Source organism: Tamandua tetradactyla, chromosome 9, assembly GCF_023851605.1.
Source record: "Tamandua tetradactyla isolate mTamTet1 chromosome 9, mTamTet1.pri, whole genome shotgun sequence".
In the NCBI taxonomy this organism is placed as follows: domain Eukaryota; kingdom Metazoa; phylum Chordata; class Mammalia; order Pilosa; family Myrmecophagidae; genus Tamandua; species Tamandua tetradactyla.
In genome coordinates this window covers 116294402-116320868 of record NC_135335.1, presented here as the reverse complement: position 1 = coordinate 116320868, position 26467 = coordinate 116294402, and the positions used below count along the sequence as shown (strand labels likewise).

At 40.5% G+C, this 26467-nt stretch overlaps 1 protein-coding gene and 1 long non-coding RNA gene across 7 annotated transcripts in view; one reads left to right on the top strand and one right to left on the bottom strand.

Moving 5' to 3' along the window:
* Window positions 1-15239, top strand: LOC143647397 (uncharacterized). Of its 2 annotated transcripts, none has more exons than XR_013158032.1 (4): window positions 1-238; window positions 606-714; window positions 10029-10131; window positions 15067-15239. It is a non-coding gene; the product is annotated as an uncharacterized LOC143647397 (long non-coding RNA). The 2 variants fall into 2 exon arrangements; XR_013158031.1 differs by lacking the exon at window positions 15067-15239 and adding an exon at window positions 12884-13140.
* Window positions 1-26467, bottom strand: part of PIK3R1 (phosphoinositide-3-kinase regulatory subunit 1) — a 106001-nt gene that overhangs the window by 25518 nt on the left and 54016 nt on the right. For all 5 annotated transcript variants that reach the window (XM_077117397.1, XM_077117400.1, XM_077117399.1 and 2 more), the window contains 2 exons: window positions 1134-1226; window positions 621-695 (listed from right to left, as the gene is read on the bottom strand). In XM_077117397.1, coding sequence (XP_076973512.1) covers window positions 621-695; window positions 1134-1226 — 168 coding nt within the window. The remainder of the gene's footprint in view (window positions 1-620; window positions 696-1133; window positions 1227-26467) is intronic.

Sequence of the window (26467 nt, the reverse complement as noted above, 5' to 3'; positions counted from 1 at the left end):
CAAGGGCTACAGACCAGGGCTTTTTCTCTTTTCAGAGAGCTAATTTACCCACATACCACTGACTATACCAATATCATGATGTTAATGTAGGCATGGCATGAAAAAGAAAGGAAAGGGAAAATGGAAGAGGAAAGGAAAGAAGAAGAGAAAAGGAAAAAGGGACAAGGGAAAAGGGAAAGGGAAACAGGAAAGAGAAAGGAAAGGAAAAATAGTTTAGAAGAGACATTTTTCGAATGACGTAAGCTTACAATTATTTTTTTTTAACTCATTCAGATGAATTTGATGTAACCAATGGTGGTGAGATAATAGATATGCAGAGCCAGAGGAATTCCAAGAGGTTGTTTCTCTCCTCTGCAATCTGTGCCCGCCCCAAGGCTCATGGCTGTGGTGACAGCCGACATGGCCGCAGGCAGTTGTGCGCACACTTACGCCAACTCAGCAAACATCAGAGGTTTTCTCGCACCAGTCTGCCCTGTTACCAGAGGGAACTGGCATGGCTGACTTCTGAGGTCCCTTCCAACTCAGAACCCTACAGAGACGAAGTTCGTATGTGTGTGCATTACCTAAAACAGAAGGGTAAGGAATCTTTCCCATTTTATTTCTAGCTCTATGACACTCACCGCAATCAAGGAGCTGTCGTAACTCTGCTGGGCTGCTGGAGCTCTGCATTCTGTATAGAGTTGAACATTCCAGACCTAGCACACAAAACAGAAGGTGGGTGCAAAACAGCTCTCTGGAGAACCTGTGAGCCTGCTGCAGAAAGACATTCTAATTTCTATCCAGTGTCTATTCTAGATATGTACCAAATGTTTTTGGAAGTCAACTCATACTATTAATCTTATCTGGCAGGTCACTGATTTGGGCAAAATCATCTGGGCACTAAGAAGCAAGTGCATTATATTCATGAAATTATGCAGTATTTAATATAGTTTCCATATAGTAACTACCTACAGAGTTGGAAATAACAGAATAAGATCATTTTCCCATTACATAGCTCCAAATAATTTGTGTGTCTAGCCCATCATCTACACTTAGTAAGTGACAGAACGTATTTAATGAGTGTCCAGGAACAAACATAAATGATAACAGTCAAGGTGTAGCAAGTCGACCATTCCCTCCACCAGCGGGATTACCTTTTTTTTCAATGGCTTCCACTAGCTTGACGAGAAGAGGTGGAGCAGTGTCAGGTGGGGCAAATTGTTCTGCAAGGTCCAGAAGAGTCGAAGCTGCAGAAAAGCAGAAGATGTTTATATTGGGGGAAAAATTACATCTGATGTCAATGAAGAAAATTTAAATACAAAATAATTTAATTATAATTGACACCAGCACACTCAGACCCGAGCAAGAGGGACCCCTCTCCTGCCCTCCAGCTGGGGATCTTCCCCAGGTGATGAGTTTTCAAGGCCAAGGGGACATGACTGCTTCTTCTCTCCTGGAACACACTAAGAGGATCCTGGAATTCCCTGCCCAGATAGCCTCTTATTGCCTCTTCCTCAGGTCCATCGTCTGAAGGGAAGACCTCCCTCCCTACCAAAAGGGATCCACAGTCCAAAGTAGACTGTGGCTTGGTGGGAGAGGGCTGTGGGTGGGATGTATTCTGGATGTGCCTAAACCAGGGATGGGTCCAGCTCTCTCCATACTGCCATGCTCTCGGACAAAACCCTCAGGAGCCCAGGGACTCTAAATTTAAATCCAGTCTCCTGGTCACCATTAAGGAGTAACTGTCATAGGAGGACGGACAGATTTTATAGAATGGTATGCTGGTTTGAAATGATGTCTGTACCCTAGAAAAGCCATATTTTAATCCTAATACCATTTTGTAAACACAGTCGCTTCTTCTAATCCCTACTCAGCACTGTATGGTTGAAACTGTAATCAGATCATTTCCCTGGAGATGAGATTTAATCAAGAGTGGTTGTTAAATGGATTAGCTGGAGACGTGTCTCCACCCATTTGGGTGGGTCTTGATTGGTTTATTGGAGTCCTATAGAAGAGGAAACATTTTGGAGAATGAGAGATTCAGAGAGAGCAGAGCAGAACGACACAGCCACGAGAAGCAGAGTCCACCAGCCAGCGACCTGTGGAGATGAAGAAGGAAAACGCCTCCAGGGGAGCTTCATGAAACCGGAAGCCAGGAGAGAAAGCCAGCAGATGATGCCATATTCGCCACGTGCCCTTCCAGCTGAGAAAGAAACTCTGACTGTGTTCACCATGTGCCTTCTCACTTGAGAGAGAAACCCTGAACTTGATCGGTTGGCCTTCTTGAACCAAGGTTTCTTCCCCTGTATACCTGTGGTTGGACATTTCTATAGACTTGTTGTAATTGGACATTTTCTCAGCCTTAGAACTGTAAACTAGCAACTTATTAAATTCCCCTTTTTAAAAGCCATTCTGGTTCTGGTATACTGCATTCCGGCAGCTAGCAAACCAGAACAAATGGCTTAACATGACTTAGAACTTGAAAATATTTAGACAAAGGGTATGTGACCTTCTTCTGTCCTGTTCTCCAGGCCTCACAGCTGTCAGGGGTGGGCCCAGCAACGACAGAGAAGCCACTGCAAACGGTCACTACTACTTGACACTCAAATTGAGTTCCTGTCCCACTGCTGTCAGGTCCTGCATTCGCACACAGATATTCTGGTTAGTTAGGAGTCTAAGAAATGCCATGTCTGCATAAACTATTCTGTCCACGCTTTATTTATTTAGTGCCACCAATTCTAATGCTACACAAGAGGAAAAATATAATTTGAGGACATTCACAAATTACTTCCTTCAGCATTTCACTGATAACTATATTCTTAACTCCAAAAAAAAGGATAGGTCCTGTTATCATTGATAACTCAAAGAGGGAAGAAAAAAAAAACCCACAATTTTTAAGTAAAAATATTTTTTCTCATAATAAACCAGAAGAGGGAGCTAAATATATTCACCATAAACTTCTCAAACTGCAAATGTAAGTAACAGTCATTGTGAAAATATCTGTGTGTGTAACCCATTTATTAGCCATTAAGGACTTTTTTACAATTACAGCTCATCAGTATGCACTTGTACAGAAGAACAGATAGTTTACATAATCTAAGAAAAATTAAATATGTGCAATTTTGTTTCACTGAGATTTTAGCGGTGTAGTTCTTTATTATAAGCTATATATCATGTTAAGCAAGTTTCCAATTAAGCCCATGTTTCAACATAACCAGATCCACAATCAAAAGTACAGTAAAATCACACTAAATTTGATCACAGAACTGCTGAAGCCTGACATTATGTTGCAAAACCTAAACCTTCTGGCCTAAGTCCCTTTCAGATGGCAATAGGCTCTGCGGTAGATGGACGCGGGATCTTGCCACCTAACTCTATTAATGACTCAGGATACAAGGAGAAGAGCTAAATGATGGAAGAGAGTCCTACAGCAGTGCTGTCCAACAGAACCTTCCGCAATGAAGCAAGTGTTCCATCGCTGTCCTGCTACTAGCCATGAGGCTGGGGAGCACCTGAAATGTGGCTGTTGTGACTGAGGTGCTGAAATTCTAATTTTAATGGATATAAACTGAAATAGCTCCATGTCTAATGACCACAGCATTAGAAAACACAGAGCCCTACAGCTGGACCACGGGCAAGTTTGTCAAAGGTAGATGAAAGATTCTTTTTTTTTTTTTTTTTTTTTTTTTTTTTTTTAAGGAAAGACAGAGAGAAGGAAGGAAGGATAGAAGGAAGGAAGGAAGGAAGAAAGGGAAACATTTTTAAACATTTTCTTGTTTTTATTGTATTCTGTTTCTCCGTTTTTGTTACATGGGCTGGGGCCGGGAATCGAACCGAGGTCCTCCGGCATAGCAGGCAAGCACTTTGCCCGCTGAGCCCACCCAGATGAAAGATTCTTAAGTCAGCTTTGTGCTACAAGACCCCAAAGGGCTAGAAAGCTCTCCCAGAACACACGGCAACAAGACACAGGGCTGATGACCATCTTAACTCAGGCACGTAAATTTTACTGCAGAGTATCCTGGGCGACTCTGTCCTGACTGTCACACATTCTGGAATTCACAAGGCAGGACAGACATGCCATCGCTTTCCGGTCACTGTGAAGCACACAAACAGCTGAGTGGGGAGTTCAGCAAATTACCTCCCACACTTGCCTGAGTCCAGGGATCGCCTGGAGAACTCATACAGCCCTATGGACAAGCCCATACCCAGAATATTCAGGAGAAGACCTAGTCATCTGCTCCTGGCTAGTAATAGGTCTTAGGATACACTATCTAGATGAGCAGATTATGTGGGTGACTTCCTAAAAAACTCTAGCAATGACATCCTCCAAATGTTAAAACGTGAATGTATTTGAAAATTATTAAAATACAAATGTCTCAGAAGTTCCACGTGGTCTTTTAAATTAAAAGCATCTTAAAATAAAAAAGAAATACGATAGAATGAAAGAGCATGCCATTTTCTCAGATAAACTATTGACCACTTCCCTTTGCCTTACTGGATTATCAGCTCACAAAAGGATCCTCTCCCACAAATGCCTTCCACACTGAACAAAACGAAACACCATCCTATCAGTGTATGCAAGAGAAGGAAAATAGGTTAAGAAATAATGTAGACAAATATAATTAGGACTCACAACAGTGCCTCTTCCTAGTCTTCTGAAACTTACAATTCTTAGCACCCACCAAAATGCAAAATGCTAAGGGTTAAAAAGCAGATATGTGAGCAGACATATTAACATGGTCTACATACAGCTCTCTTTCCCTTCCCTTGTAAATCAGTTTTCTTTTAATAAATAATCTCTTTAGCATCAACAACTGAAAATGGAAATACTTAATGAAGAAAAAACTTATCTCTTCCCAGAATCTCATCAATACAATCACTTTTGCAGGCAAATATGAAAGTTAAATGATAATTAAAGATTTCATCTAATTATAACCAAAACATGTGCCCAACAGTTGTTACAATGCTGGGTTGGCAAATGCTACACATAAGAGAGTTTCCATCTATTTCATTTTGGTTTTAAAAATAATGATACAAACAAAACCTTCCGAGTTTCCTACCTTTTAATGTTTCTTTGTTTATTTTTTAAAAAGGTATTTTACCTTTTTGTAGCTGAGCTACAAAGTACTTGTTTTCACTCATACAAGTAACACATGAAGTTTCTGAAAAGTATTGTGATAGCTAGCTAGAGCACTGGAACTTTTCTCAAAGTGAACATCAGATTACTTAAAAACGATTAAAAAAAAAAGCTAAGCGTATATTTTAGGAGGCATACGTACTACTTTTTGTAATGTAGTGAAGTGCAATTTCCACGGAATTTCGAATACTGAAAAAGGCTTTAACACTCACATATAAGAATTGTCACAGTGGATCAAGACTTTGCAACGGGAATCTTTAAGGTAAATTTAATGAGATGATTAAAAAATAAACCCAATCAAGGATTTCCTATTCTCTAATACAATGTCTGCGATTCAATCTACTTCCCTCATAAAATATTTAGACATTGGGAGGTCACAGAAGCCTGACGTCCACATCGACAACACGATAAAGTGTAAAGTCTAAGAAGTAGGCTAGAGCAAATATTCACCTTTCACACCAATCCTAAAATCCACTATTCCTTTAATTCCATTAAATTTAAGATGTTGCTCTTTACTATTTTCATTAGATTCTATTTTAAGAAATTTCAATACAAAATGACCCTGGCTAGGAATATTATCAATGGCAAGGTGCTCTTAGAAAAAGCCCATGATGAAAGCACTGCATCACATGGTTTTATAAATACGTGGGTACTAAAAGAAAAAGGTACAAAAACACAGAGATCATACAGAAAATATAGTGGCTACCAAACAAAATACAACTCCCAGAGCATGATCCTCCTGAAGTCTAAAAGTTTACATGTAAATTCTCATTGGATTCATCTTCTAGAAAGATTTTTATTCCTGCTTGAGGAACGTTTTCTGGTTTCGAAGGCTGCTGCAGCACAGTGCAGAAATCTGGAGGACCAAGTCCACTCTTAAGAACCTGAGTGAGCCTGAGGATTCCTCTCCTACAATCCAACACCAGTTTTTCATTTAGCTGAATCATTTTTCATCAAAAGAAATGACTGTCGCTTAGGAAGAAGAGAAGAAAGAACAGGAGAAAGGTATAAAAGGGGTAACGCTAAGCAATGCATGGTATCAGAAGGAGGGAGGGCTCTGGTTTCAGCACTGATAAGGACACTGATGGATTTAGTGAGGTGTCCCAGGTTGTAGAAAGAATTTTTGATGACACGTCCACGGCTGCATTTTCCACCAGTTCTATTTCCCCCGCTCTGCCCTGGTGACAAGCAATCACACGAAACAGAAGAGTGCCTTCTCTCCAGTCTTAGGCCCTTCCCAAACCACCGACATGGACAGGCCTGAACAGCTCCTGGGCACCAGCGGTGTGTGGGAGACAGCGGCGTTCCCTGCCTTAAGTGGTGCCAACACCGCTACAAAAAGTGCAAGAGGAAACCGGTACACAGCTGCACCTTTTGGAGGCGTTCTTCATTTAAAAAAAAAAAAGAGAGATTTTAGAGTTAGTGCCTGGCAGCTCTGAGTGGAAAGTTTAAGCTGAAATACTGGGACTCCAGAGACTGCTCAAGCCAAGTATTTCATTACTAATGGAAGCAGCTTGGAAGTGGGTGAAAAACTGCCACTTACCTTTTAAAATGGAATAAAAATACACAGAAAAGAAAATGTATGTGCAAAGTATGGATCAATATTAATTTGAGAAGTTAGTCTGTCTATTAACTATTCCTAAACCAAAACTTGATTTGTCTGAAATAATTTCTCTCATTACCTTACATGAAAAACGTACATTATGGTGGGCAAAAATCTAAGAAATACCAATTTCTCTCTTAAATAAACTTCCTAAGCACATTCATATTTTATGCCTGTAAGGTTAGTACTCTGACTTTCTATACTTCTTAAGCTCTATGGGCAAAGCCATAATAAATGCTAGCCTGTGCTCTCTGGCTAAGATAATGCTATTAAAAAACAGAAAACAAAAAAACATATTATGGGTTCCCAAATTTTGGAACACATCCATTTTATCAAAGTATAGAAGTGATTTAAAGCTTAGATTTAAAGCCAAAGAGGCATGGGTTTTAAAGCCTCATTTTGCCACTTACTGATTGTAATCTTGGGCAAGTTAATTAACTCGGACCTCAGTCTTCCTTCTGTAAAATGGGAATAACAAAGTGAGTGTAGGGAAGTTCACATAAATGACATACTTAATGTCATACACAAACATGGAAGGCATGGTGCCTAGTATGTAGAAAACACAAACCAATGGATAGCTATTATTGGCGTCAGAATTAGTCACGTATTGTTTATTATTATTACTAAAAAATTTTTGAGATCCCCAACTGAAATGATAAATTTGAAGACTAGAAACTATAATAATTAATACAGAACCCTCTCAGTGTTTTTTTAAGGTGGCAAAGTAGAAGCTTATTTGATAGAGCAGACATTTGCATTTTGCCCTTCATTCCACACCAAATATTATTTTTCAGAAAATACAATTAAACTACTGCATTGTTTTCAATTTATTGTACATTTTTCCCCCTTAAGGGCTGTAACACTAATCTATTTGAGTTATTATTCTTGAGCTTTCTGAATGTGAAGGAAAAGTGAAGTTGGAATGATCGTGTAATAAATTATGTTGAGCTTGGTGGAGGATTTCTGCTTGTTTGTTTTCTTTTTTTTTTTGGAGGAGGGAGAAATAAAAAGCATGGCAACTGAAAACGGGAGTAGAAAGAGTAGATGTGGAAATAAATCTTAGCCAAAGCTACGTTATTTTCAGAAATAAGTAGTAGGTGGGCATTAGTAGTTGCCAACAGATTTAAATTAAAAGTTTACAATTTTTTTTCAGATAATCTAGTATTTAATATCTTTAGCTTTATCTCCTCCCACTTATCTCTTCTGCCCCGCAGCTTAAAAACAAAAGCAGCAGTCCAAGATCCTTTGCCCAGTTAGTTTTATTTCTGGACAACAGACTGGTCTAGGAAATAAACATCAAGCAAAAGATCCTACTAAATGCTAGCAGACGTTACAGCTGTGCTTCTGGTGACCTTCGCTAAAGCCTTAGAGTTAAGAGATAACTGAAATGCAAGATTACATTTAATCTTGAACAGGCTAGCCTAATTAAATGTGATTCTTATCACCTAAACTGGAGGCCGATTTAAAGATTACAACGTACAGTGTAAAGCTAATTAAATGCTGGGCAGGAGGTAAATGGGGAAGAAAGAAACTTCCCCCTCTCCCCACCAGAAAAAACAATTTATAGTTGAATCCACAGGTTTTCAGAGGCTAATGATTTATAAGGGAAGTTGGTCTTCTGGCCTGCTGGCTTAGAAGGATGTCACATGAAGTGTGACTCAGGAGGCCCCAAGGGGAAAGGAAAGAGGGGAGCAAACCACCCAATGTAAACCCAGTGTGCGCTTCATTCTTTGTCGAATGAATGAGTGAATGAATGAACTACTGCATTTAACTAGAAGATACATCCCATACTAAGTATTCTGCAGAATGCTTTTATTAATTTTTTGTGGAAGTTCAAAGACATATAGTCTTCACTATTCTCATTTAAAGATGAGGAAAGTGAGACCTAGAGAAATTAGGTAATTTAGCCAAGGTCACACAGCTCATTAAGTAGTATTCATGAGTTTAGCTTGGGCCTTTCTTTCCACTGCCAGAGTACACAAGTCCCAGGCAGGAAAGAAACCTGTGATGAGTTTTCCAAAACTTCTTTCCAAGACTCCCTAATTCAAAGGGTAACTGCCCCAAAAGTGTCAAGTGACACTGGTGCATCTGATGCTTGAACCCACAAATGAGTAGCAGTAATACTTTCTGATGTGTTCAAGTATAAAGCTATTCTAATAATACCAGTTTTTATACGTGTTCCCAAATTAGCAAATCAGTACATTCTCCCTCACTATAAAATACGTCGAAATGCAAAGAAGAGGGAGGTAGGTGCACGCTGGATAACCCAAGTTATCACTGCCTCATGGCTGAGGGTAAATTTGGGAAGACACTTGCTCATCTCCCATTCACATTTTCTAAGAGTCAAACTTACAAAATATAATGTCAGAAATGCTTGAAAATAATAAAGCAGGTCTTAAAGTTTAACTTGAGAAGCTCCACTGTCACAAGCAATGGAAGAATCCTCTGATCAGGAGAGGGCAGAGGTAAGGAGGGAGCTGGAGAGAAGGAAATTACTGGCAAAACTAGAAACCAGTAGAAAGCGTTTGATCCAGGCTGGGACTTCACGAATGGGGTGGAAGCAGGATGCTGGCTGACCAAGATGGGAACCAGTGCAAAGTGAGAGTGGAACTGCCAAAAGAGGCAAGTCGGTCCAGCTAGGGAGAACAGGCAGTTTTAAGAAAGTCTGGATGGAAATCAGAGGAGGAAAGAACCACCAGATTCCATTCTAATAACTACAGAAAGAGGAGGGTTTATTTTTCCCTCTGACATTTTCAAACACGCAAAAAACTTGAAAGAGCTGTATAGTGAATGCTCATACACCATCCACTTAGAATTTACAATGAAAATTTTACTATATTTAATCACGTATCACCTATCAATTCTATAGGTATTCAGTAAACACCCTCTAGATGTCAGAATATTCTCAAGGTTAAAGGGAATATGATTAAAGGGAATATTTCCTGAACTTTAATGTGCATATTAATGACCAAAGTTGGGGGTAGGGACCAGACTTGGCATTTCCAACAAGTTCCCAGGTGAGTCCCATTCTGCTGATTCTCCCACTACAGTCTGGGTGGCAGCAAGGGCGTAAGATGGGGCCACCCAGCCACAGAGAGAAAATCCAGATCACCATGGGAGCAAGCGTCCTAGCAATGCCTAAGAACATGACACTCGCTGCCCGAGTGCCCTGCTCGTCACGGGCTGGTCTTACACTAGACCCTGGGGTGCCGCCACCCAAACATCTCAGCATGTGTTGGGTGGACCACATCCATGGACTGGGTGGGTCTAGCTATAAACCTAACGAGGTCTGATGTCCTACTTCATTAGATATCAAAAGAGCGGGACTGGCAGTAGAGCTCTGCTCTGCACACCTCAGATGCTGTCGTGTGGAGAGGAATCACGGGAGTCCCAACTTGTCCAAGGTCCTATGGTAAGTTCAGGCGAACTAGGACCCAGATCTCTGACACCCCTGGCAGAGCTCTCCCTGCCACATCACATTCAAAAGGCTCCACTCAAAAATCTGGTGCGTGGGGGTGGGTGGTATTGGAAGGTGGTGGGGAGGAGTAAGAAAATTCAACTACAGCGCCCACATACTGAACGCTCAGTATCAGAAACTGCTCAATGCCTCACGTGCCTCATCTCACTCAACCTATACAGCAGCCTTGTGCAGCATTAGAATGGTCCCCATTTTGCACATGAGGACTCTGAGGCCTTGAAAAGTTAAGCAATTTGTCCAAAGTCATGCCAGCAATCCGTGAAGCTCGGATTTTAAAGAGCCGCTGGACTTCAAAGACAGCTGTCAGCTACTCCATGGACCTAGGCTGCTCCCTCAGGCGGACACTGCCTGATGATTCTGGAGGTTACAAAGCCAAGAGCAGGAGTGAAAAGTCTTTGCAGGAGATGGCTGGAAAAAACACTGGGCGACAGGAGACACTCACAGTGACAACTCTTAGTGACAAGAGGTGGATCTGTTCAACTTGGGAGCCTGAGCTTGGACTGGCTGGCCTGCTTCTCGCCATTACCTCTGCTTTATCAAGATTGAAGCTCTGCCAGCCCTCTCAGCCAGGCTAAATATTTTCAGGACAGCATTTATTAAATATTTTCTCATAAGGCTAAACTAAGCACATTCTTCCCCAAGGATGTAATGGGTATTAGTCAGCTAAATATAGCGGGCTAACTTATCACTCTCAGCAAGGTACAAACAGACCGTTCTAGTTGGTCATCAGATGGCGAATGTGCAGGGAAAATAATTTTTAAAATACATATATTGTGATTAAAAACTATACATATATTCTGATTAATAATTAAATTAGAATAATACAAACATTCTAATTTATACTTCAAAGTATCCCCAAATGAAATCGAATGCGATATCCTTAATAAGCACATATGAAGGGGGTTCAAGTATCCGTGACGGGAAGGGGAGAGAGAAGGAAAACTATAGAATAAAAGAAAAGGTAGGCAAGAAAGACAAGGGGCCTGAAAACATTGCACGGAAGGTTTTTATCAGCTACTGCAGAAGAATTACATGAGAAAAGTATTTAGGTCAGATTTTTTTCCGATTAAAAAACTTTCCCCACAATCACTGATATAAAACTATTCTATTTATATGTAATAAAGGATAACGATTTTGAGATAAAAGTAAACAGAATCTTTAATAACTGCGTGAGGCGTTTAAAAAATGAAATAATACAACGTCACTACCTCTGAACCGTGACTAATTCCGGTGGGCGAATAAATTTTCACCTCTCACAACACAGCATGTTCATTAGTGAAACGAACAAGACATTATTCACCTCTCAGCTAAAGAAACTCACGGGCTGATTCTGATTCCGAGTTTCCTTTTTTAAGGGTCAATATGGGAAGAAGTCGGGTCATATCATTAAATTCTCAGAGTCCCAGGTAATGAATAGCACTATGTGGGACAGAATGATTCGTGTCAATCCACTTTCACCTGTTTTTTAGCTGCGATACACAGGAGGACCAACAGAGTAAAGAAGTCTGACCATGTTCCAAAACAGAATCTCAGAAATCAGCTAAAATGAACAGTTGATGTTTGAGGGGTGGGTGTATAATTGCTTCCAAGTCAGTGGGATCTGGAAATGGTCAGAGGTGATCATGGTGAGCACGTTATGGCGAGAAGAATTAACAGTGCTGAAGATGCGTGAGTGTGGTAGAAAGGGAAGTTTCCAGTTCTGGATGTCACCAGGAGGAAAGCTGGAGGCTGAAACATGGGACTGTATACCACAGTGTATTCTGTGACGGACAATGTCCGGGATTAACTGTACAAATATTTAAAAGTTCTTTCATGAATTAAAAAATAAAAAAATCAATGGGGGAAAAGCAGTTGTGTTGGCATCACCTAGAGCTAACTGGTGAAAGAAAAGGAGTGAGTCCAAAATTAAGCTTGATCCAGATCTGGAATCATTCCTTCAGTAACTTTAATCAATACTTTCGATTCTTGACAGAAATTACGCTGGTAAAAATCTGTAGGTAGAACACAATTGAAACTTCCTGGCTAAATGGAGGAATGGTAAGGAAAACGCTGGTTTCCTATAACAGAAATAAATACCTGTGATGCTGTTAATTAAAAAGCAGTAGTGACTCAGGCTGGTGGACAGCCCCGAGGCAAAAGCAATCATTTATCACCGCAGGGTATTCCCTTCTGCATTCTCATCTTATAGTCGGCCCTTGACAACCCTAACAACCTGTGCTCCACTTCTCTGCTGTGCCACTTGTGTCTTCAGTTAAAAGGGAAGTGACGGGGCCGAACCACAGGAGGGGGTTTTGTACATTTTGTTCTATCAGATTAGGCCCCAGTAATTTATGAATTATGAGCTGTCAACTACTTTTTCATCTGCTATAGAATATGCTTCTTAGAAACTGTGGCTATAAATAAAACAACAGATGTTTTCTGTTGGCTCCAACAAGAGCTTGGGTAAACTTTTACGAGGGGTCTAGAAGTAAAGCAAATGAATCCAAAAGGCTGTATTAGGTTTCCCCCTGTTGGTCAATTTTCACATCAGTCTTTTGAAGACAGCTGCATTTGAGCCCATACATCACTCTCTGGGACCACTGAATGCAATCTATTGGAAAAACAGAAAGGGGGTTATCACCAACTGCATTCTTTCTGGGGCTTCTGTCCCAAAACTCAGGTATTTATTTAATGTCTTCATGTGCAGGATCATCATTATATCGCATGAAAAACAATCTATGCAGTGGAAGCAAAGAACCAGACAATGAGGGAGGACACGAGCTCTGGGTGTGACTCTGCCATCAACTGGCTGGGTACCTTCGGGCAAGACCTTTCGCATCCCTGGACCTCACTGATAAAGAGTAGTAAAGATGTAGCTAGAAGTTCTAAAACAATTTCTAGGTCTTAAATTCCACTGCTTGACACGAAAGTCAAGGAGATTACATGGCCAATAAAAAATTACTAAACTACATTTCTAACGAATTGCTTTAAAAATAGCTAGGCATTCTCTTCAGCCACTATTGGCTGCCAATCTGCTCCCCCAACAAAGGCACTGGGGGGATGGCTGGGGTTGGCACCGAGCAAATTATTACTTCAAATATGCATGTGGGACGGTGGTGTGGTGATTAAATAAATTTAAATACATGGGAGGATGGCAAAATTTAGTTATATTTCATTGGACTACATTAAAGCTACGATTTCAAGTGGGGGAGAAGCTTCTTTGAAATAGTGTTTTTAAATGAGTGATCAACTTGTGCTATATCATAATGAAGAGTAAATTCAAAAGGACTAAACACTCCTCTGATTTGTGAACGTGGATCTAAGAGAAGATAACTAATGACACGTTCCTAAGTGTGTTCCAAAGTCATGGCTGCGATCAATGAGAGAACTTAACTTGAACTCTAGTTTTTGTACATCATGATTTGGGGTGGGGGCGGAGGATAGGGGAAGATCATGAAATTGAGGGCGACACGAAGGCCAGGCACACCGAGGCAGGAGTGGGGGATGAAGTCAACAGCCTGGACACCGAACCTAGGTTATTTCCTTGAGTCCTGATGACAGCCCTGGGAGGTGGAGTGTCTCATTTCGTCCATGGGAAAGAGACTCGGAGAGGCTGTGTGAGGACACCAGAGTTACCTGACTCGTGCTTCACAGAGAAGATAAGATAGCCTGAATCTAAGGTCCTTCTCTTAACCCATCACCTCTCCCATGATTTCTATTACAGGGAGTCTTCTTCCTGTTTCCCCACTTCTGAGTTTCTGAATTAAGTTGCCTGCAAATGCAATCTCTTTGAACATTTTGAGGTTTCTGACCAGGCATGCACAGCACTACCAGGCTCTCAGAGATAGGAGGGAGGGTCTGTGCAAAATGAACTTCTTATGATCTACATCAGGAATGGAGTAAAGGGACTGATTAGAGATCACGATATTCAGAGAAAATGGCTCTGTTCTGCAAACTCCAGATCTCTGTAAGTTGTTCCATTACCATCAGAGGGGTAAACTAATTCTCAGGGAGGTAGTACGTTTTCAAAAATGTGATATATTAATAGGATTAATAGTACCAACAGGAAATAACCTCAAATCATACAAGTTCAGAAATAACACACTAAGCACGTCCTTGGTATTCGAAGCACCTGTTACCAAGACACTAATATTAATGGCTAATATTTATGATGTACTTAACCTGTGCCAGTTACTGTGCAAAGGTGCCTTACTGAAATCACCTTAATAAATCCTTCACAGCATTACTGAGAAAGGTTCTTTTGTCTTCTCCACCTTATGGAGGGTAAAACCGAGGCTAGGGAGGGTAAGTGAGCCCAGGCTCACACAGTGTATTCATTGTGTGAATTTCCCCTGCTTACTGAATTTTCCTGATTTTGAGAGAGTTAGTAGTCCTGATCTTTGCTCACTAAATGAGAGCAGCTCCCCCAGTCATGGTGACAACCAATCCCCACTCCCTTGAAAAATCACAGTGTGAAGCTAACCATTTCCATCTTCCTGTCTTCTACAAGCTAATCATTTGTGTTAGGAGAACAGAAAGATGGATGCAAAAAGAAGTCAAAGAATATACAAAATAATAAGACAGTTTAAAGGAAAAATGACTTTTTGTGCACTTTTCAGTGGGGACTACCTTCAAAATTTTTAGTAGCCACAATAAAAGTAAAAAGAAACTAGTGAGTTTTTTTTTTTGCATGGGCAGGCGCCAGGAACTGAACCTGGGTCTCCAGAATGGCAGGCGAGAACTCTACCACTGAGCCTCTGTGGCTCACCTGAAACTAGTGAAACTTCAATATTTTATTTAGCTCAATATGTCCAAAATACTATCATCTCAACATATAATCAAAACTGTAAATTATTGAGATAGTTGACATTTTCTTGGTTTGCGTTTCAGACTTATAGCACACCTCAATTAGTATCAGCTACAATTCAACAGCTCAGCCACCAGAGGCAGCTCTTGGCTTTCACAGCTCTAGAAGATGCAGCCTTCAGTTTATCTCAGTGTGAACCTGATTATCTGGAGACGGGATTAACTCTGAAATCAGATAAATAAAAAGGAACTATATTCCTTACGTCCCAAAAGGTCAAATAAGAGTCCTGTGTTCTTTTGCCCTTAGCATGTAATAAGTGAAAATGGCATAACCCACTGTGAAGGCGTTTAGTCAGGTGGCTGTCCTGGTGTCTGTCCCTGTGTCTGGTAGTGGGGTCAGCACATCAGACAGGTCTCCACATTGGCTGTTCGCAAATGCCCAGATTAATAAAATGGCTTCATCTGATGGCTGTCCATCTGCTACTGGCTCCCCTTGAAATGAGCATTAACTGCGTCTGTGTACCTCCTGTCAAGGACTGGCTGCTGACTGCAAATGACAGAAGGTTCGATCATCAGGGAAAGGCTGGCATAGCGCAGCTATTAAGTTAGAAAACCTAGCGTCTGCTTAGGTTCACATCTTGACAGTATGAGCTGCAATGATTTCATTTATAAAATGAGTGATCATTAACATGTCCGATATTGGCTACAAGACAGATGAACAGAAGTTACAATAAAAGGGAAGGCAGCCGAACTGTCTCCCTGGTATCAGATGGAGGCCTTAGGAGCTGGTTTCTTTCTAAAATAGCACAATGGTGTAAATTTTATAGCACGGCATCTTTTCATTCAAACTCTCTAATACATCTTTCTTCCCAGAACATGCAGTTTAATGAAGCCATTCTTACAAAAACTTGGAAACTATTTTTCATTTTAGTGGTGCTGATGTGAGGTGCTTCTTGGGCTTCAAACTTCTGCTAAATAAGCAGCAATCACACACGGTTGTGAAGACGGTGAAGGAATTTAAGTAACACCTTATGCAGTCATGTGCTTTCTTTCTCTTGCAGCTGCCCCTTTCTGGGTGCTCTGCCCCCAAAACTGATTCTTCTTAGCCCACAGAAGTGCTTGGAAGCCTCACTCCTAATTGAGGTTTCTAAGAAACCAGAGTCCAGTTTGGACCCAGAGAAGAAAGTATTTGCTTTAAAAAGTAAAACTGCTATTGTTTTCACCAAATGTAAATGTTTTCTGGGTGACAGAAACTGGAAGTGGGCAATAGTTCTCAATTCTGATTATACGATAATATTATAAATAGCGAAAAAGCACTGAATCAAAAATTATTAGTCCAGAGAAGCAAAAAGGAGAAAGCAGGGAAATTATGGACAAGGGACTCTCTTTTGGAAATGATAGTTCCAGTGTAACAAATGCTATATACAATGAACACTTGGAAATATTTATATATTGTGCAAAATTGTTTAACAAAGGATGGAGAATGCATACAAGTTAAAAGGGTTAGTAGAACAGTATAAATTCAAAGTGTAATGTGCCCATCTCCCCCTTCCCATTGGGATGTCAGGACTATATCCCCTTTAGGTCTCTCAACAGAGAGAAAGTCAAAGGAGTAAACAGGCTGATGGTAAGCTAGTAAATACCAGCCCCATGTTAAAGGATCGCTTCTGCAGGGTGATGTCTGCATTTCAGCAGGCTCTCTGGCAGACAGGAAGGGGTGAAATCTGTGGGTAGAGGGCACTTCAAGGCTCCTCCCAGTGAAAAGCTAGCTCCTGCTGTACAGGTGTCCCCGCTGCTTTGAGGAATGAATCACTTTACTTGCTGGGAGGGAGAGGTGGGATGGGTGGGGGAGGTGGAGGGAGCCAGAACTGGCTGCTGGCCCCTGCAGCTTTCACCTCTTCCAAGAGTCTTGGGAGGAAGGGCAGGAGATACCAGAGCTCCCCCATGTCAGACTGCAGAACATTCGGCGCCCTACTTCCCTGCTTCCCAGCAGAGATCTAGGAGGTCCCCCAGAGCAGGTCTGCCCGCTCCCTGCCGGGGATGCACCCCGAGGATGCTCTCTGCCCCGGGGCCACGGAGCAGGGCCACCTCTCCCTTACTGCTGAGTCACCACCACACTGCATGTGGTCAGGTGAAAGCACTGAGCTTCTTCCGTAAGGCTGGGCTTCCACCAAACGGAAAACTGGGAGCCTTGTCTTGAACATCTCCCTCTGCCCTTCCCAACCCATGTTTCAAATGTGGCAATATTTTTCTTTTCTCCCCCATTACCTCCTCCCCAACCCCTGAGGCTGCTCTATGCCTCAGGGCCTCTCTGGTCTGTCTCCCTTTAAAAGCCAGCTTCCAAGGGAAGGGTCTGATAGACTATTCACACAGAAATGGAAAGGACCAATGAAGTTCCTCGTGGTACCAAATAGCAGGGCTTTTATGATATGACTTTAATAGGCCTCATGCTGAATTTCTTCAATTGTAGTCTTGCAGCCACAATCTTCCCTGAAAGCATCTGCCCACATATATGGCTCTTATGCACTAGGCTACAAATAAATCGTTCCAATGGGTGTAATAAAGATCATTAAAATGTTCTGGTCAGTGGCGGATTTTACAAAGCTGACACCAAATGATCTTTTAGCACCACAGTCACTGTTAATGCCACAGCAAAACTAAGTAGAACAATAATATCTTGAATTTCCATAGCACTTAATAAATTACAAACAGCTTTTAGACTTTCAATTTTTGAGCCTCAGGAACAAGACAAGACAATCTAGTTAAAAAAAGTAGAAAAGCTGGTTGGCGACTGTGGAGAAAGACCTGGCTTAATAACTAAGTTCAGCCTGTTTTCATTAAAGAACAGAAAAATATCTAATTGAGGGAATCAAAGTTGTTTTGAACTATGCTCTATTTTGAATAAACAGATATTTAGTTTTAAAGATTTCTGTGGACATTGCCCCTATGAATTCAGCGTCCCACTGCTTGCAACCGGGTGCTTCAAAAAAAAAAAAAAGTCTGCAAAATGTAGTTCTGTGGTTTTTGGAGATGTTATTGGCATTTTTGGTGTGAGGTATTTGGCAGACTGAAGCTCCGAACACTGAGCATCTCTGGGGAATTTAATAAAGCATAAATAATATTCCGAATCATATGACATAAGAACATTTATGACTGTTCAGACTGGGACCTTGAAAGAATACTAGGAATTCAGTGAAGCTGAGAATCAAACTGAGACACAGTTCATCATAAGCATAAACACTGTCCTCAATCTTCTCATTTTTATAAAATCACTCACCCATTTCCTCCAAGAGCTACTTCACAGGGCATGGCTTCAAAGTAATGCTCGGTCCATAAGGGTTAGAAAGCAGCAGCTAACAAGTGACATTTGTTTACCTAATTGCTGAAGTAGCCGATCAGGCTGAATTGGAGGCTAACCTAGATAATGATGCTATTTGGATTAGTTTGGTCAAGAATGAATACCTCCAAAGAGTCTGGGAAAACCCTGAATTCACCATCTGCTCCTGTACAACACTAACTTCCCTTTACCACTAACAGTGGGCTATTCCTTCCACATCTACAGCATGGGAAACTGTCTGATGGAAACTCCGAGAGAACAAAGACCGAAGACTTTACAAAGCAGGGACTGAAACAAAGCTCCTCTGGTAATTTTAGAAAATCAGATGCTGTTAAATTTCATCACCCACTTAGAAATCTCAGAAGTTAAACTCTAAAAGGCTTCTGAGCATCCTAGCTACTGGTGCTCCAGGCCCTACCAGATGGATTTCTCTTCCCAGTAAGCAAAGCCGCAGAGCAGTATCCAGTATTTCCAGCCCAATTCGTGTTCTGAGTTCATGTCAACTGAGGACAAAGGCAAGAGAAAGATTTGGAGGTTACTCAGTGGAAAACTCAGAAATAAGGTTTCAGAACCTCAGGAAACCCTGATTTAATTTAAGAAACTGCTCTGTTTGCCTCATTGAAAGAAAAAAAAAGAACATCAAGCAATTCTGTTCCTCTGTATTAAAGTTTTATGACCTCAAAGAAATATGATTATGGGTATGAACCATAGCTAAGCACTCTGCACTTCCAAGGGTATTTCTTTAAATCACGTGAAAATTTAAAAAATTAACTTACAAATGGTTAATAATTCAAACAGTCTCTTTGGGCCAGTTCCAAGAAAAATGTGACTTAAATATTAAAACCAATATTCTAGGAACATATCATAACCCTATCCTTAGAATTCCTGACTTGGCACCATTTTTTTTTTTAATCGTACACTTCACTAAACAAAGGCTTTGCAAAGATAATCCTTTTGAATAGAGGTTTTAGATAAAAATGCTTGAAGACAATTTCTGCTTTGTGAAGAGATTCCATTCTCTGACAGCATCATCCTCCCTACTCTGTTTTTGTTTGTTTTTTTGTGTGGGGATTTCTTTTTTTGGCAGGTTGGATCAGATAATCCTATGGTCTCTTTCAATCTAAAGTCCCATGATTTAAAAATCTTCTCAGTAAATTTTCAATTCCATTCTACCTGAAGACAAGAGAAGGGAACCAAGTGCACGAAACGATAAAACATTGAAATGATTTGCAATTAGATTTAGGATGCAGAATCATTCTTCTGCCAGAAACTAATCTCTCCTGGTCTAGCTTTATATTTGCTGAAAATGCCTGAGAGTTCACAGAACAATCATCAAAAGTTTGTTAAAACACTGATTGGTCAACTGATTTATAATGCTCACATCTACTTGCCATTTTTTATAACCAAATGGCAAACATTTAAAAATCACTCACGGTTCTGGTAAGGTTATGAAAATAAAACAGAAAAACAAAAAATGGGATCCATGGGAAAATAAAAAGAGACATACAATAACTCTTCCTTGGAGTGGATACAGACAGGTTTCTAGTTCATTGTTTTCAGTCATTCCTGTGACTAAATAAGCTTTCCACCTGCTTAGTCGAGAGCTGAGAGAAGATGACTTCACCAAAGTATGCATGAAACATGCATTTCAATCACCGCAAAGAACTCTAACAAGGCAAATGCATGCAGCTGGAACCAACTTGTACTTTATTTCTACACGGTAGGTATTTGCATACACCTCTATAAGTCCCAGCTGTTTTTGGTTAATAGCTGATGGGAGACTTGCATAACTTACTAAACGATCATTTTATATAAAAAAAAAGCATATTGAACTTTTTTTATTTATGAGGTCTAGTACCATTTATTTTCAAGTCAAATAAATGACCCAAAGATAAATCTAAGTTTGGCTCTTTTAAAAACAGTAATATTTCACATTGAATGTGCTCCCGAGGCCAGAGGAAATGTTCTTTCCTTTCCTAAAATTTCTAGCCAAGTACTAACAAACCCAGTTTTTTCCCAAGAATATTTGTTTTCTATTTCTCAAAGTCTAGTTTTAAAAGGCTGGAAGCTTTCACAAGACAGAATAATTCCATTTGTTAGCTGGCGCTTTCTCCAAGTCCAGCTCAAATCTTATGGGACACACAAATCATTGTCTGAAATATAGGATAAGTGTCATGAAACATACCAGGAAATTGGTAAACCACAGTTCAAAGCATAAACCCAAAGATATACGTGAGGGCATACTTCAAATGAAAACTATACCAAGCAGGGCAGTGCAAAGACGGTGGCTCAGTGGCAGTGTTCTCACCTGCCATGCTGGAGAGCCAGGTTCGATTCCCGTGCCTGCCCATGCAAAAAAGAAAACAACTATACCAAGGAGAAATACCAGAGCATTAATTCGTTGGTCAGGGTAACAAAAACCTTTAGAGGAAGTATGCATGGCATGACAAATTTGGGGAGAAAACCCAGCAAGGTGGGCATTCATTTGTATTGCTAGAAGGGGCAAGAAAATAAATTCATGTTCACCCTGAATTCTTGTCAAAGACTGTGTAAAGTACTATCTGGATAAAAAAAATAAAACTGGTGATGCAGAGAGGGGGGGAAGGCAGAACCGTGCTGTATGTCTCCGAGTGCCAGCCAGATGCCACTGGATGGCAGCGCGCGGCTGCTCAGGTAACCTGCGGGCTGAGAAGGGTCTTTCACCAACACAAGTCCTCCTCTCCAAGAAAAGGCTGTCTGGGGATCAAAAACCTTTCGCTTTAATAATCAGCAAGCCCTCTGAAAACCGTTATTATATCTAGGAAAATATCTAACGTATACTATCAGAGTATGGATTTGGGGGGCTGACAGAAACTAGAGCTAAAATAACTCAATTTTGAAATTCAGAGGGTGCACGCGTGCGTGCACACATGTACAAACATATGCTCACAATCCCTACAGTTTATTATTGAAGCATTGTTATCTTGAGCCCAGTACAACAAATTGAAACCACATTTTCTTCTCTTTTTTTTTGTTAACCTGATAGTTTCGCCACATTTTTAAATGTTACTTACTCCCCTCCCTTTCCCTAGGCATTTGCCTTCCCTCCCTCTGCCCCTCCCTCCTTCCTTCCCTCCTTCCTTCCTTTTCGGTGAAATCAGTAATCTCACTAGCAATAGCTTTGCTTTCAAGAAGTGCATCTGCGAGCTACACAGCATGTCCTCAGGCAAGGGGATAATAAGATACACGTAGGTGCCCGCAGCCATCAGATGCAGGCGCCTCCCCTGCCTGAAACTGCAATCCTGCTGAGGCTTGGCTGCAGGCAAGCATGACCGAGAGAGAGTGGTCTAGCATGCAGCCCCTCGCCTAAACAGGGGATGAGCGATGAAGGGTCAACCTTTCCAATTCAGTCCCCACTGTGCTTACCAAGGAACTTTTGACAAATCTTACTCACTGCTCAGTAGAAGGGGGAGATGTGAGGGACTGCTCAAACACCTGGCAGAGGTTAAGGTCTTCAGACACCCAAGAGTGAGTTCTGCGCCATGCCTGCTGGTGAACTTGAGGCAGTCCTTTCCAGGCCCAAACCGAGGATCCAACCAGAGCATCTCCAAGGCCAGTCACTATTCTCCTGCACGTGAAAGACGCTCCAACAACCCTCAACCCGGTGGGGTTCGGAACTCCCAATCTGAGCCTCCCTTGCATGATGCACAGTTTGATCCAGTCTCTCTCTCATCGTACCATCAACCACATGTTTGCCTGGGTGGATACAGAAATACTCTATTTTAAAACTTGCAAAGTCTACGGAAGGGACTAATGAAAAGGGTGGACAACATGAAAGAAAGAAAGGGAGTTGGATTCCTAGCCCACAAAAAAACCTTCCTTCTTTTTGCAGCTGGGTCTACAATCAGAAAACAGTGGTCGGTGATAATCCAGGTCTGCAGGAACCCCCCTTTCTGTCCCTTCTCCCCGACCTGCAGTCTGGATTATGCATCCTTTCATGTACTTCCTGTATGTGTAGTGAATGGCTCACAAATGTCCAACACTCTTAGTTCTGCCAAACAGATAACAACTTCGAGGAGCACAAGGGTTCATAAAGACATATACTATAAAAATTGTTTTTTAACCTAATAGGCTTCATTGAAAAAAAAAACAACTCAGAATACCAACTACACTCTCACCTTAACTGAGAACCTGAGTCATCTCATGAATCACCTCAAGGTACCCCAGATGTACTGCAAAGATTTTATCAAGAGAGCATTTCCACTGCACATTCTTAAACTGCCATGAAAAAGGTGATGTTAGTCAACACAAATTTATCACCTACCTCAATGAATCTCTTGGGTAAAAAAAAATCCTGATATAATTAAAATGGTGGGATTCTTATCAGAAAGAGATGCAATAACCCAGTTGTATACTGACAGGTTTAGAAGATAAACCTTTAACGCCTGAGAGCTGAATATTTTATCAGGAAATTAATCCTTTCCCTCACTTTTCTTCTCCCTTGGGAAGTCACAAAGCAACAAGCAGTGGAGCATTGAGTTAATTTTGGTATATGCATAAAAGGACAGGATAAAGACTCAAACTCTTGATTTAATAAAAGCTTTTAGGATATGAATTTGTTTTCTTTAGTTCACTTGCATAGGCCAAGCAGTTTTGAAATCTCATAACTGACTTCAAGAACTCTAAGTCAATTTGAAATTGCTGAGCAGGATTGCTTTTAGGAACAGAAGGCTGAGGACATACATGCAAACTAATAAATCCAGGGCTCGCCTAGCATGGCTAAATGTTAATACAGGAAGTCTCCAATTTACATATGGACTGTGTTTCCAAAGCTCATTTGTAAGCTGGTTTGCAAAACTCAGAACACATTTTCCCCCACAAGTGTTATAAATGGTGGTTAGATCTCCAGATTAGCTCACAAATCTACTCCACTCAAGCTAGTTTAAACAAGTAACTCGGTGATGAGTGCAAATATCAGTGACATTATGGGTAACATAAATTTCAGTAAGTAAGTATGGAAACTGAACCAACTGTATGATACTTTCTGTGTTGAGATATGCCAGGGCCAATGGGAAAAAGCGAATCCTTCACCTTCACAAATGATGTCATGGCAGGGGTGCTGGGGGAGCCGGGGGGTTACAAAGGGGTAGGAGGCAGAGGGGTACAGGAAGAATCTGGCAATGACAGTGAGAAACGTGGGTTCCCACTGCCTTTCCTTGCAAGGGTCAGCCACTGAAACCCCAGCCCTGCTGGCACAGCCTGCCAGCTACAGCACCCCCTGCCTGCCAATCTAAGGAGGGGGCACCGAAGCCCCAGCTCCCCAAATCCTACAGAGACGTAAGAGCCCTGACAGGGCAGAAGAGCAGGTGGTGGTAAGGGCAAAGGAAGACACACATCCCTGTGAGTCAGTTATAGCATCTTAAGCTCATGCTCTTTGCTTCCTCCCACTGGGTTCTGAGCTTTGCTGAATGCAGTGCAGATGCCCTATTCATTTCAGTGACCTGAGCATCAAACCCTGGGCCTGGTACAGAACAGGCACATAATTAGGACTGTGAACAGGATGCCCAGAGAATCATCTCCACTTCTTCAGGGAACAACCGAAGGCCAGTGGGATGAGATGGGCATTCAGCATTCATTCATTTATTCATAAATTCACCCAATAGTCTATCAACTGCCTTTTATGTGGCATGATCAAAAATGGTTGCCTGATCTGCATAAATTTCTTAAAAAGCAGCTTCCATCCAAAGGGTACTGGAAATACTTGGTAAGTGACACCTATAAATACCTATTAAAACACAGCTTTATGGGAGGGTAAATCAATATTGTAGTAGCATAGTAGTTAGAGTCACTGGGGTAGCAGAATCCCTCAAATGGCCTATTTGACTAACTGAAGTCATCTGGAGAGGAAATTGTTTAGTTATGAAGTCCAACCCCCAACAAATACTTAAAAGAAGCAAAAAAGAATGGAAATACTTAAAAATGAATTTGAATTAAAGTACTTGGATAATGTATGTTTAAATATTGGATTTTGTGACAGCATCACTTAGTGATAGGTAGATAAGTTGTCTGGGTAGCTTTTTAAAAGCCCAGTACATGTGTGATTGTGGAAACCTTGTGTCTGATGCTTATTTTATCTACCGTATCAACAGATGAGTAAAACACATGGAATAAAAATAAATAATAGGGGGAACAAATGTTAAAATAAATTTAGTAGATTGAAAACCTAGTGATCAATGAAACGGAGGGGTAAGGGGTATGGTGTGTATGAATTTTTTCTGCTATCTTTTTATTTCTTTTTCTGAATTGATGCAAATGTTCTAAGAAATGATCATGATGACGAATATGTAACTATGTGATGATTTTGTGAAATACTGATTATATATGTAGAACGGAATGATCATATGTTAAGAATGTTTTTGTTTGTTGTTACATATTTTTTTAAAATTAATTTTAAAAAAGGAGAAAAAAGACAAGCCCAGTACATCTGTTTTTATGGAAACACAATTCAGAAAGACCAAGAAGAGATCCCATTAAACAGGTTGGATGATTAAAAAAGGAAAAATAAAAGAGGGTTAGATTTCTCACATGTACCTAATTCTACCATTCTTTAACATTAGAAACAAAACCCAACTGAAACAGGAAAATGACTTTAAATTTTAGATAATGAGTAAGCATATATTCCTTTTCCTAAAGGAAGGGACAAAAATAGAAGAGAAAGAAGGTATCATTACTGGTAAATGGGCAGGTCTTCAGGAGGAAATTACACAGCCTCATTATAACAATGCCTTTCAACTTTCCTATATAAAATGCAGGTCTTAAATTCCTTGACAATGTTCACACACTACTTTTCCCCTCTGTCTCATCTTCTCAAATTATATGGCAACACCAGGTATAACGAATGCCGACATTCATCGGAATCTGCTGGAAAATATAAATGTTTCACTTCTTTCAGAAACATTCCTTGAGTTATTATGGTGCCATGCCAATCGATCCTTTGTTTGGTGTCTGCTTTTACTGTGCGCCATTCATTTAAATGCATCAACATGTTGCTCTGTAGCAGCTTATGCAGATTTTTTCGCACACACATAGGTGTACTATGTAAAAATTACAGCAAATACCATATGGGTCTCCCAACTTTCCTTGTACAATCTTGTTCTTTAGCTCTTACAATACTTAGTTTTCAGTGGGTGGTAAATAAATTTTGCCAAATTAAGTGAATGTTTAACGTCAACAAAGGGTATATCAAATAATTATTTGGGTAGTACCTAACATTAAAAAAAAAAAAAGCTTGAATTCCAGTTATGAGCAGATGTCCGGGGAAAAAAATAAGACCATAACATACAGGAACAGTGTTGACTTCATACATTTATTAGACTACCAAAACACACACACACAGAAATAAATAAATACTGCTCTGTTATCTTAATTTTCTCAAGGTTTAGGGGGATGTGAAGGGGAGATGGATTTAAGATGATATATTAGTACCAACAAAAAATTGCTACACTAGTGTTTTATATTTAATCAAAGTAGTCTCGTAATTGAATTTATATTTCCGTCCAAATAATTAAATTATTAAAAAGGATGTTCTCCTGCTTTGGAGCATTTGACATTTTTCTGGATTATCAAATGCACCTTAAGGATGTGCAGCAACTCTGGGAACACGATGCTGAAAGTGGTGCCCTTGGCGGAATGCACATGGCCTGGAAAACAGATCCCGGCACGAAAGGGTATAAAAGCCAGTGTGCCCAAGCTCCTCTCATTACAGATGGGCAGGAAATGCTGGATGAAGGAAAGGCCAAACTAATAACAGAGTCAGAAAGATGTTTTTAAAATCATACATCAACCCTCCAAAATTTATCCCAATGAAAATCCATTTGTCCACTTAAAAGTCCATTAAAATGGAACTGCGACAGTCTCAAAAATACGCTTTTTAAAGCAACCGTGAGAACCGCATGCCTCTTCTCCTTAAATACCTGTTGTCATTTAATGAGATCAGATACTATAAATTCAAATTATGGCATAAAGGTTTCTAATCAAATCAATGTATTTGTAGATATCTTAACTAAGGGCACCATCAAAATCTGCTTTGATCATACCTACTACATGGAAGATTGGCAAATATCTTTCAGTTTTTTAAATACACTTTTTTTTTTAATTAGAGAAGCCGTA